Source organism: Triturus cristatus, chromosome 10, assembly GCF_964204655.1.
Source record: "Triturus cristatus chromosome 10, aTriCri1.1, whole genome shotgun sequence".
Classification (NCBI taxonomy): domain Eukaryota; kingdom Metazoa; phylum Chordata; class Amphibia; order Caudata; family Salamandridae; genus Triturus; species Triturus cristatus.
In genome coordinates, this window is record NC_140593.1 from 268,330,353 (window position 1) to 268,343,263 (window position 12,911).

Sequence of the window (12,911 nt, forward strand, 5' to 3'; positions counted from 1 at the left end):
TATTCAAGGAGGGGTCCGAGGAGTAAGGGTTAAGAGGGTTAGGGGGAGAGAGGGAGATAAGTGGGGGATGAGAAGTAGGTAATTGGGGAAGGGGGTAGTCGTTATCAATAGGGGGGTCCAGTGAGGGAGATGGTGAGGTCAATTTTTGGAGGTTGAGAGTGGAGGTAGAGTGGGGAGGAAGAGGTTTGAGGGGTTCTGTTCATTTGGGGAGGAGGAGTGTTAGGCGCTGAGTGGTTAAGGAGGAGAGACATAGTGCTAAATTGGTGTTCAAAGATAGAGAGGTGGGATGGCGAGGCTTTTATGAGGATGTTACCTGATTTGAAGATGGAGATATCAATATCACCATGAAAGGCTGGGGAGGGAGCGGTGGATATTTTAAATCCATATGGTATTTTGGTTGATTTAGAGATAGGGAGGTATTGAAGGAAGATGCTCTTCCATTTGGAAGGGCGTTTGGAGTAGAAGATGTAGTTGGTAATAATGGGGGAGGTGAGGCTGAGGTAGTTATCGACAATGAGTGTTTCAGGGTAGCGGATCAGGAGTTTATGTTTGAAATTTTTCCTTGCGTGTTTGGAGAGATTTGGGGGGTAGAGAATGGTCCAGGAGTTGGGGCCGTGTTTAGAGAGGGTATGGTCCTGAGGGTGATGGTCAGTGCTGTGAAGGGGCATGTTGGGTGGATGTGTGAGGGAGACAGAGTGAAGAGAGGGAAGTTAAAGGAGATGGGGGTAGGGGAGGAGAGGAGGATTGGGAGCCAAGGGGGGGCGCTGGGAGAGTGTGGGGTCGAAAAATAGGGGGCAAGTTAAGGAGGTAGGGTTAGGCAAGAGAGGAATAAAATCAGGAGCAGATTCGATAGCAAGACAAATTACATCACTGATGTTCAGTAGGTTAGAAAAGGTAAAATAAGCACAGTAGATATGATGAATCAAGCAAGGGGGAAAACAAGCTAGGAAATACAGTCAGGCGCAGATAAGATAGTAAAAGCAGATTCCAGTGCTAATATGGATCACATTAAATAGGTAAACAAACATGATAAAATAAGGGAGTAGGATAAACAAGGGAGGAATTAAAATCAAGAGCAGATTAGGTAGCAAAACAGATTACATGGTAAAATCGGAGCAAATTAAATAGGTAACAAACACAAACCTCAAACAGCAAAAGCTAAAATCCAAAAACAATAGTCTGAGGGGGAACAATTACATTATAGTGTATTGGCGGACTTCAGCCCGGCTGTGAAGTGTGCTCGGTGTGCGCTTTGTGTCCGTAGTTGCAGGCGGTGGCCGTCGGCACTCTGGGAGCTGGGACTCATCTTTCCACATCGCACAATAACTGATGGCCCGAAAGAGTCCAAGAGCCAGAGGGGGCGGTAGAGAGCCAGAGAAAGCCGGGCAGAAGAGGGCAAAAGAAAGGAGAAAACAAACTAGGTGCGCGCGCACTGCAGGAATGCGAGGTATGCAGCTGGCACCCGGCCGCGCTACTGCTCGCTCCCGAGCTCCCTAGGCCAGGGGTGAGAGAAAGCAGGACATGCACCCGCTTTTGGCCAATTGCGTGCTGTCTTTCTTAAAAAGACGCACGCAAAGGCCATTAGCAGTGAGCCAAAAAAAAGCACACGCACAAGCGTGTGGTCTTGAGGTGAAAGTCCTTACTAAAGCTTCGCAGTGCAGCGCATGCGCGCTGGCTCAGGCGAGACCTAATTAAGCACCAATTGTTAAATGCCTCCTGAAAACAGATTTTAGGTGCTACAAAGCAAAGATACTGTCTACTCAATACACTAAAGGCTTTGTGATGGGAAATATTTACTTGGTAATGGTTTCATTGAGCAGTGGCTGAGAAGGCTAAATGCATACAAGATCTCAAGCGTCAGTATGAAGAGAGTCGTAGCATTTCGGCCCTCTGAACTAAGGTACTAGCAGTTTGCATGGGCACACCTGCAAGGTATTGTAATCAACGGAGTTTCACAGTGGTTTAATAATAACAGCAACTGGCATTGATGAAGTCTTCCAAGATTGGGGTCTGCCAAAGAAGAACATCTTAATACATACCACAGTCAATTTTTAGAACATGCTTAAACACGACAAGGAAACAATATCTGTAAGTTTAATAACTCATCAGCATGATACAGAAGAACATCCTCTCTCCCTTACAGGCAGGCTTTCGATGGAAGACCAGCACTATTGACCAGGCTTTTCGCCTTCTCTTGCTATATTGGAAGGTGGTTGTGTTGGGCAAATGCAGCTTATATCTTGCCTTTATAGACCTCAAAAACGCATTCAAACTTGTCTCCAAAGACCAACTCTGGCAAACCCTCATGAATATGGGAATGCCCCTCGAAATTTTAGAACCTTTGGTCAGGTTGCATGATGATAACTTTGCACGTGTGAGGTGGGGCAACTAGGGGCAACTTACCGACTCAATTAAGATCTGGCGCGGGGTACGCCAAGGGTGCTTTTTGGCCCCTACCCTTTTTTCTCTTTATGTCAACCAGATTGTCGACCTTGTATGTTCAACTCCAGCTGATGCCCCTTCATTGGCGAACCAGAAGATAGCTACTTTGCTGTTCGCTGATGATACCCTTTTGGTCTCTAAAACTCCTATGGGTCTCCAGAAGCTCCTGGACAAATGAAAGGCTTTCTGTGATGCAAGGGGCTTGGTTATTAATACCCTCAAAACCAAGTTGATGATAATGAACCCTCGTAAATCCTTTAAACGGAACCTGGCGCTAGATAATGTCTCTTTGGAGACCATAGCCTACGACAGAACAATGTCATACATTCACCTCAGTACAGAGATCTGGGCCTAAATCCATCGTTTTTTTGCTCACCATGCCATTCCAGTTTGAACCCAGCCATATGCAAATCAGTCTTGACCCTGTGCCTCATGGGAACAGTCCAGCCCTAACTGCCAAGCCAGGTCCTCCCTGGACTGGAAACAAGCATCCTAGGACCGGTTTCGGGTTTTCACCCCTCTTCAGCCAGGATAGCTTGATTCCAGTGGCATGGAGAGCACGGGACTCGCGTCTGAGCATACCCGTCCCACTCGGGGTGACAAATGCAAAAACAACAGTTGATAGACAGAATGCAGAACAATGTCATACATTCATCCCAGTACAGAGATCTGGGCCTAAACTGGGGTGGCATGGTGAGCAAAAGAATGATGGATTTAACCCAGATCTCTTGACTGGGGGTGAATGTTTTGATTTGTTCTGCATTCCGTCCATCAATTGTGTGTCTTTTGCTTTCTCGCCCTAAGTGCGCCAGTTATGCTCAGACGTGAGTCCCGTGCTCTCCATGCCACTGGAATCAAGCTATCCTGGCTGAAGAGGGGTGAAACCCCGAAACCGGTCCTAGGATGCTTGTTTCCAGTCCAGGGAGGACCTGGCTTTGCAGTTCGGGCTGGACTGTTCCCATGAGGCACAGGGTCAAGACTGATTTGCATATGGCTGGGTTCAAACTGCAATGGCATGGTGAGCAAAAACACGATGGATTTAGGCCCAGATCTCTGTACTGGGGTGTATGTATGACATTGTTCTGCATTCTGTCCATCAACTGTTGTTTTTGCAAGATTTGGCTCAGACAATTCCATCAGCAGTCCCTTGAGCTGCAGTAGTTGTGTAATGAAAATCTCACCCTACAGTAGGCTTTAGCAGCTAGGCATCCTGGACCCTTCTGCTGAATGTTGCTTTTTTGGTATACCCACTAAATTGAAGGTGGTTTTGGACTCCTTCATGGTTCATTTGGCCTTGGTCTCTGCACCATTTATCCAAGACTGATCGAAGGCGGGGTACCTTAATAATTACTTGTCCAGTGCAGCATTATATTTAGCAATCCCACAAGCGATCCATTTTCAGAAAACGATTCTCATTTCCTGATAGTCTTTATCGGGATATGCGATAAACCAGCTATTGAGTTTTTGGCAAAGTGTAATTTTGTAACAACAAAGAAATTCAGGGGTTCTTCCATAAGTCGCCTGGTTTCACCAATGGAAGCAGAAACTTGTTAGGAGTAGAGAACCCATATGACTTGTTTTCATAGAGGTCTAAAGGGAACACATCAATGATGATTAGATACTCAACAATCACTGTACAACTACTGATGATCTTTTTGACATGGCTGTACTTACTGAACGCAACACTCAGGAAGGAAGAAGGCTTGAGAGTTCCTTACCCGAGAATTTGTACTCTGGTCATAGTCAAATCGAAGACCAGATAACACCGCAAGTGAATATTGCCTTTTCTCATGAAGAAACTAGGCAGAGTGGCTCAAACCAATGACCCTTAACTGAAGGCGAAAAGGAACAACATTGCATGTGTTGCTTTTCTTTTCACTGGAGGTCTAGCTTGTCTTTTCTTTGCAGCAGGGCAGGTCACCCAGCCTGAGAAGGCCCAGTAAAACCTCCAATAAGGTTGGGAAAAACCAATGCATGTGCTTACCTTTGTGAGCTCATCAGACGTGGGCCATAAGAAGCCGAAACACACCAAAATATTTGATGGAAAATAATTACACTCTAGAGAGGTCAAGGGACTGAACACTCCTTACGGACTCCTTCAGTGACCATAAAGAAATGTCTTTTAACATTACTGCATATCATGATGAAAAGGAAAATTCCATACATCATCTGAGCTACTCAAGCCATATCCCTTTCTTCACAGTTCCACTATGACAACTGTTGTGGTTATGGTGCATTATTGGTTACCTCTGGAGGAGCCAGAGAAGTGTGCTACTCTGCTTACAGCTATTTCTAACCTCACACTGCCTTGAGCCTTCTGGCTTCTTTTCTTGACCAGAGGGAACAGAGGGTCAAACTGGGTGAATACCTTTCTCCATCCCTTCCGGTCAAATGTGGGGTCCCCCAGGGGTAGGCCTTAAGTCCGACCCTCTTTAACATCTATGTGGCCCCACTTGCCAAGTTATAAGATCTTTTGGGATGGAGGTGGTGCCATATGCTGATGACACCCAGATTATGGTGTCCCTCTCCCAGTCTGGCAGTTCCTCCGCTCTCAGCTTACGGAACTGCATGGAGGCAGTCTCACATTGGATGATTTTCAATTCCTTAAAGCGGAATGGAGAAAAAACCGAGGTTCTGATCTTTGGGGGAAATAGGAACCTCTGGTCCTCTGAGTGGTGGCCTCCTTCTTTGGGAGTTTGCCCTGCCCCCTCGGACCTGGCCCGCAACTTAGGAGTTCTGATTGATCCTTCTCTCTCTATGTCTCAGCAGGTTAATAAGACCGTTGCAACCTGATGGGGTATTATCAGAGTCCTCAGAAAGATCAGACACTATCTGTCTCCACATGCTCGAAAACAGATTGTTGTTGCATTGGTCGCCTCTCGGCTTGACTACTGCAACGCTCTCTATGCAGGAGTAAATAAGGGCCTTATGTCACGTCTGCAAACAGCCCAGAATGCGGCAGCTAAATTTGTGCTTGATGCTCCCAGGTTCTCCTCGGCCACCGCTGCCAGGAAGAGTCTGCATTGGCTTCCTATACAAGATAGGATTGCCTTTAAGATTCTGTGCATGACTTACGGAGCTCTATCTGGTCTGGGGGCTGAGGGGGTTAAGGATTTATTGTCACCTTATGTCCCGAGCAGAAATCTTCGCTCCCGGGAAAAGCATCTGCTGTCAGTTCCCCGTTTCCGTAGAGTCAAATGGGGGGGGGAGGGCCTTTTCATCCTTGGCACCTAAAATGTGGAATACCTGTCCTATTGAAATCAAAACTCAATATACTGTCCCTATGTTTAGGAAGGCATTAAAGACGTGGCTTTTTGCCAAGGCGTACCCGTAGTTTCGGCTCCTGGTCTGTTTTGATTTACTTTGCTGTTAGGCGCCTTGATGCCTTTGGGCTTAGTTGCGCATTATAAATATCCTTTCATTCATTCATTCACTGCTGCCAGATCATTATTGTGCCTTTCAATATCTATTCCCTAAATGCCTCTTGCAGCTCAGAAAATTGTGATTTGGTATAGTAGGAGGAAATGTTTCAAAGAGAAAGATAATCTTGAGAAGTAGCAATAACAATACTGAACCTGTTGACAATAGTGATGGGCATGTTCCTTCACATGAACAATCACATCTTGAAAATTGCCTACAAACAGAAAGGAGTTACTTAGCTGCAACTTCAGTGCTCCAACCTTGGTATCTTCCATATATTGATGTTTGAGTCATTTCCCGTCATCAGGCTGGGAATCCAATGCAACTTTAAATACCAGTAAACAGTATTCTAAAACAAACACAGGACTCATAAACAGTGTTTCTTTAGCAGCACATCCACCCAAGTGGAAACAATGTAAACTTCAGCAAACAGCAAACTCGCCCATAAAATTACTATGGCCCAAGAAGAATACAGACAGATAGCTGAGAATGAAGTAAAAGCCATTTAGAGTTAATATAAATTATATGAGGTGGTCAACAATGCTGGCAAACTAAAGTATGGGGCCCTTGGAGGGAAGCCAGAGGCATAATTGAAGAAGACACCAGACTTTGATGATACTTACTGGCTTCTGATGGGAAATAGCACAGAGAGGTGCCTGGAGGTCATGACCCTAGGCTGTGCACTACAGCTGATAAAAGTTAATTCTTGTACATTATACTGCATGCTAGGATGCTGCTACACTGAGCTCAACAACCTAAGTTGAATGTGTATTTGTTTTTGTTAAACTTAATAAACAGATTTTTAAATTAAAAAACAATGTACTTACCGCAGCTTGCTGTTTCTTTAATTTGTCTCTATATTCTTCCAATTCTTGCAGAGTAAGTACAGGGGGAAGTTTCTGTAAGAAAAAAAGAGAACAAGGCGTGACAAAGAAAATAATAAAGTTTAAAATGATTTAAATGTTCTCAGTACAAGAATTTGGAATGGCGTGTACACAATTTATTTATAGTAGGTGTTCTGAGCACAGCTATCGCAGCTCTATGAAGATTGCTTCATGGTGCCTGATACAAAGGGAGGGAAAGACAGAAAATAGGAACAAAGTTTTGGCAACAAGGGCTTAAAGAGGGTCTTGTGGTTTGTTATGGAATACAAGTTCACTGTAGGGCTGTTTCAAAAACAAAGTCCAAGCGCAGAGGGAGCCCTAGTACCAAAATAGGGGGTACTAAAGCAAGGAATGTTGTTAAGGTGAGCCAAAGCAAATGTTTTTTTCCCTAACAAATTTAATTACAAATATAATTATCACATTTCAGTAACTCAATGCTTAGTCAATGATGAGAGGTTTGCAATTGTTTTAAGGATGTATTTCTCATTAAGAAATCAGAATTGTTTTTATCATTTTTATTCTGGTTAGCCAATTTACAGAAATATCAAGAAAAGGTTTAGTTTGAATCAGTATAATATAGACAGCGTGCTCCATAAAGGAAATAATCTCCATCTTAATCTATGAGTCCTAACCTAAATAAGATCCCATAAATAATTCTCTTGGAAAAGACTAAGATTCTGGAGCATCTAGTTAGTTAAAGAAAGAACTCCCCATAAAAAGTAGTTCAGGTAAATCAGCTGAGTTCCCTAACAAGTTGCAGTAGCAACTGTTAATAAAATCAAAGAGAAGTAATTACAGCAGTAGCTATGATTGGCTGAAAGAGAAAGTCTCCCCGCCAAAAAATCAAGATAAAAGGAAATCGCTGTTAGCAGTCGCACACAGTAATTCGGACAAGAATAAAGAAGAAACAATGCATAAAGCATCAAGGGTAAGATGGCATGAGAAAGTGAAGTCGAATAAATGCTCTCTAACTAGGAACACATATATATGAAAACATAAAATATTTGCAACATCCTGCACGGTTCGTTCTATGAAAACAGGTCTTCAGATGGTCTGTCGTCTCTCCTACCATTTCTCACAGTACACATTCACGCCACTGAGCAATCATCTAAAAGTTCATAATATGTCTTGCACTAGATACATGATGGAAGGTTCTCATGAAAACATATGCAGGCCTATTCTGTTAGCTGTTGTAAGGATCCCATTGCGTGGACAAACAGCTAGTCTAAAGCAATGAAACATTTCAATCAGTAAGTCTTGATGAAACCATGCAAACAAATATCTTCAATAAGTTTAACATTGCTAATGCTCTGTTCATTATAAAATAAAGCAGAATACATTATTTAGTGAAAAGAGGGAAATCATATGGTGTGAGAAAGCAAAAAAATACATTTCTCTTAAAACAGCACATTTTAAAGTGATGAACGATTTTACAGTTTGAGGATTAGGTCAGCAGTTTCTGAAAGGCATTTTATTTTTAATGTCAAGCAGAAGTCCACAAAATATTTTTCAGGCTTCGCCGTAGTAGCACATTAGGTACGGGAGCCTCCTACTCATTTAAGCTGCACGTTTATTTTTTTTGCACATTCAAAAAGCATCTTCTTCTATGGTTAAAGCTACATTATTTATTTATCATATTTTAAAGAATCATTTTCTATGTTTTACTTTTTCTTTCCTACAGATACGATAAAGTCAAATACATTTTCCAACATGTGGCACATTTTCTTCATTGTTAACCACAGCACTTTTTATGAAAAATTTATACTTTAACTCAATGAGGTTTCATATGTGCATTTGTTTCAGATAGCACTTCCGTCATCAGTTAAGTCTTGTTGTTTTCTTTTTCTCCCCCTAAATTTTAGAGATTTCATACAGTCATTATTCATAATACCATGCATTCCCATATCCCTTTCATATCATTTCTTCTGGATATTTTCCAGTCTTTTTTGAAAGAATTATTTACAACTCAGTAATAGAGCATTAGGAAATATTAGACAAAGTCCCACTATTACAATCAGCATTAATATAGCTTTCAATATACCTTTCACTGCCGATTTAAACCAATTCCCAATCATGCTCAAACCTTTTCCAAAATTTTCTTACAGACTTGGTGTTTCAAATTCATGCAATCCGGGTTCTAAACCTGAAATGTTCTTTGCATAACTTTCTTTATGTTTACTTTCATCAGGTATGTATGAGCAGCAGTGAGTTGATTTCAACATCCGGCAAACTCCTCCCCTTTCTGCAAATAGTACGTCTAAAGCAAGATGGTCCTGCAAAACCATAGACCTTATAGCACTATCTATAAGAATATGTGGAAAGAAATATTACCAGGGTGTGTGTGTCCATCTATTTGGCTTGTGGATGTAAATTTATGCTATCAAGGGTAGTCTAGAAAGTACTAAATCATGGTTAGAATAAAAAATATTCAAAATGTCCTCAAACTTATAGCACTATCTATAGGTGTATGTCGAAAGAAATAATACCAGGGAGTGTCCATCTATTTGGCTTGTGGGTGTAAATTCATGCTTTCTATTAAGGGTGATAAAAGTACTAAATCATGGTTAGAATAAAAATATAAAAAATTTCCTTATCTATAAACTAAATATTACAGGACACGACATAAGACAAAGGTATATGTTAGAACGCAACCTCTTCAGAAACAGAATAGGGTAAATGACATAGCAGTCCTTTGCATTCATAGCATTAGTGTATTCTTGAACAAATAAACATTATTCATCCTTTTTAATAGCTTACAAAGGCATAACTAAAATTTCTTCTTAGGTCAGGTGTGCGAGTATTAGTAAGGTTATTTGTTTAATGCTAGGTCTTAGGTGTTAAATAAAACCCTATAAGTACTATAGTGATCATTATTACTGTTATTACAAAAACCGATCACACGATACACTTACTTCTAATGAGTCAAACAAAGCCCAGTTTTTTGTGAGTAGCTTCTCTGATACAGTTGGGGTTCCTTTTATTTTCTTCTTTTTTTTTGCAGTTCAGTTTTCTAAAAAGACAATCCTTAAACATACCCTGTGCTCTTCTACAATGTTATCCCTAACTCTTCTGTAGCTTTTTCACAGAACTAGGTTAGTCTTCTGTAAAAACAAATAACTAAAATAATAAACCTATCTGTTTTAATTCAGAGTCTTCTTCTTACTGTCTTTCCAGCTTCTTTTAGTGTTAAAATTATTCAAACAAATTGTTTGCAATGTCTTTTGGCTTTCAGGGTGGCTCAAATAATTCAGGATTCATGTTGCACAAGCCTTCTATTCTAATAATCAGAGCAGCGTTCACATAATAGGACCAATTCAGGTTCAGAGTATCTGCTACAAGGTACTCGTGCTCTTTGGATCTCCGGATTACTTTCTATCTGTTTCGTCTTCTTCAGGTTTAAGCTCTGGAATTCAAACTACTAAAATACTCCTCCATGGGTTCTTGATTTCATAACTCTGTGGCCATTCTACTGGTCTATTTACTCTCCCTAACAAATTCACAGGACTGGTGTCGCACACAACACATTGGTATCTCTAAATGTACCTACTTTTACTGGGACATTCTCTGATACAGGATTCAGTATCTGCTTATTTGTAACTCCCACTACTTGGATTGTTTTCCCCGAGAGAGGTAGGTCTGGGACTTTCACTGTTCTCACAGTAGAACGGGTATGTCTTGTATCGATAAGAAATGATACGGATGGCTATAAACCTCAGTATCTATTTATGAGCCACTCTGGTCTGCCTCTAACACTGTGCCAAGTATGCAATCTTCCTCCCCTGTCAGGCACTGTCATTGGGAATTATCAAAACTGGAGTCATCTGCTTCAAACACAGGGAATTGTTGCAATGAGTTCTGGCTTGAATTTTGAAATTGCTGAGCAGCATTCTGAAATTGTGGCATTGAATTTTGAAATTGTGGCATGGCATTTTGAAATCGGTTTGTGTTAATTTTTGGCATTTGGTTTAAGTTTAATCTAGGATTCCCCATTGCGTACGCACAGGAGTAATCATTGAGACTTGTCCCTGCATAGGCATTTTTGAAACCTGCACCCCTCGCGGTGTTTGCATATTTTCTCCAACACTTCCAGTGTCCAATTCTATGACAGAAATGACAGAAATGACAAGCAGTAATCTTTTTCTTTGCAGCCACATCTGCCCCCGATCCCATACTTACAGGAACACCTCTATCTCTACCCTGTGACACAATCATTCCGCCTTGATTTCTCTGAAACCCAGGTGATGAGGTGCCAACAGCTTACATGTTTCCCTGATTTTCTACAATAGGAGGCTTCTCGTTAATTTTTTTCTGCTTCAAGTCCAATTCATTACTACAATATTTTGTGTATCGCAGGATCTCATCAAGAGATGTATTTTGTCAACAGATCACACTTTGTGTTATATGTGCACAGATCTCAGGCTTCATCACTAAAACAAAAAGTGGGATACAAAACTCCCCATGTTCCTTTCATCAGGATATTCACGTCCATTGTGCTACTGAAACGCCTGCAATAATCTCTCAAAATACTTATGAACGGTCTTCTTCAGCTCTTGTTTGGTTCTTAAATTTTTTAGCCAATCCATAGCTTTTAGAGGTACTCTGCCTTTCAAAAAGGTAACCACTGCCTCATATTTTTCCATTACTACCGGTGATGGTGCATTCGTCATTTTCTCTCTAGGTGGTCTTACTTTTGACTATTGAACTGCTGTCTTATATTCAGTCCATTAATCAGCAGGCACCACAATTTCAAAAAATGTATTTAAACCGGTCCACAATACTTTAGAAATATTTATGAATCTTTCTACTAGTGCGTATTATTGCACCAGCTTGTCTCGCAATTTTGGAAAATTGTTCAAAAATAGTGCCAAATCACCTCTGCTCCAAGGACCATGTACATAAGTTCCTCCTGCTATTTCTCTGTCACTTCTTTCTCCGGTTGTTCCCACTGTCCTTCTCCACTAGCTGCTTTCTTCTTTTTCTTGCCATGCTTCCTTGCCAATCTAACTTCCAATTTCTCTGTGTCCTACCACCTACAAATGCATTTAATCAATTCCACAATATGCAAGCACATTCCTGTAATCCTTATGTTTTCTATAGGTGGATCATCTAGTTCTACCATTTAGCTTCAGTGTAAATTTATGTTATTGGAAAGATCTACCTTTTATTTTCTTGAAAAATCTGTCAATCTATCATGTACCAAAGCTGCTCTCCATGTAACCTTCTTACACATGTAAATTAATTATTTCTTCTGGTATTTGTTTAAATGTTCCAATTCCAAACATCCCTTTATCATCTCTTCCAGTTCTACCTTTAAATTTGGTATATCTAAGGGTCTCTCCTTTTCGGTTTCTGGTTGCTCTGGTGCTTCAACAGCTTCAGTATTCTTCTTTCTCGCAACTACTCAAGATGAAATCAGGGCATTAACAACAGGTACCGGAGCTTCTGTAGCCACAGTGGCTGCTGCTGTCCTAGAGGGTACCACACTGGATGATCGAGTCATAACTGGTGGTAAAATCTGCAAGACTTGTAAAGGCTGCTCAATGGGTGTTAAACTTGGATCCACAGAGGCAATAGCCACTGTTTGACTAATACTGGTACTCATATCTCCTCGCTCAACAAGTGTAGTATACAATGGGGGTTGGGGGAAGAGTCTGGAAACCAAAATCTGTTTTTATCACAGATGTATTATTTTCCGTATTAGTAGCTTCTGAAGTACTGGATATAACTTAGTTCCTTCAATAATAGCTTTCAGCCATCTATGCTGTTCTTCCTCCTACCGAGCATTTGCAAAATTCTGCACTGCTCGCCCACTATCTTTCTCTCTCATTTTCCCTTGCGACCTTCTCCCAAAAATTAAATGCTTCATATGGAATAGGTCAAGGTGGTGGTTTAATTTCTTACAATTGTCCCTTCAAATGATCAAAAATGTCAGTGATAAATGTACTATATCTAGGAAAACTCAATGCACCCTCATTTGCAGTAATCCTATCCCACTGTCGGAGCCAAAGACATGAGTTCAAACCATGTTCAGTAGTCATGATGTATGCTGGAGTACCCTCAGGCGGTGCTTCTGTCCCCCTTATGCAGTGGAATAGTAACATCTCCTCTCACCAATTTCTTTAAAGCCTTAAAACACTTCATGTTAACAATTTGGTTTCAAAAATT

The 12,911-nt window shown here is 41.2% G+C and overlaps 1 protein-coding gene across 1 annotated transcript in view; it reads right to left on the reverse strand.

The window, feature by feature from the left end:
* Positions 1-12,911, reverse strand: part of VPS50 (VPS50 subunit of EARP/GARPII complex) — a 748,521-nt gene that overhangs the window by 650,514 nt on the left and 85,096 nt on the right. Inside the window, exon 4 of the mRNA XM_085630983.1 lies at positions 6,690-6,761. Within this exon, the coding sequence (XP_085487109.1) occupies positions 6,690-6,761 (72 nt within the window). The remainder of the gene's footprint in view (positions 1-6,689; positions 6,762-12,911) is intronic.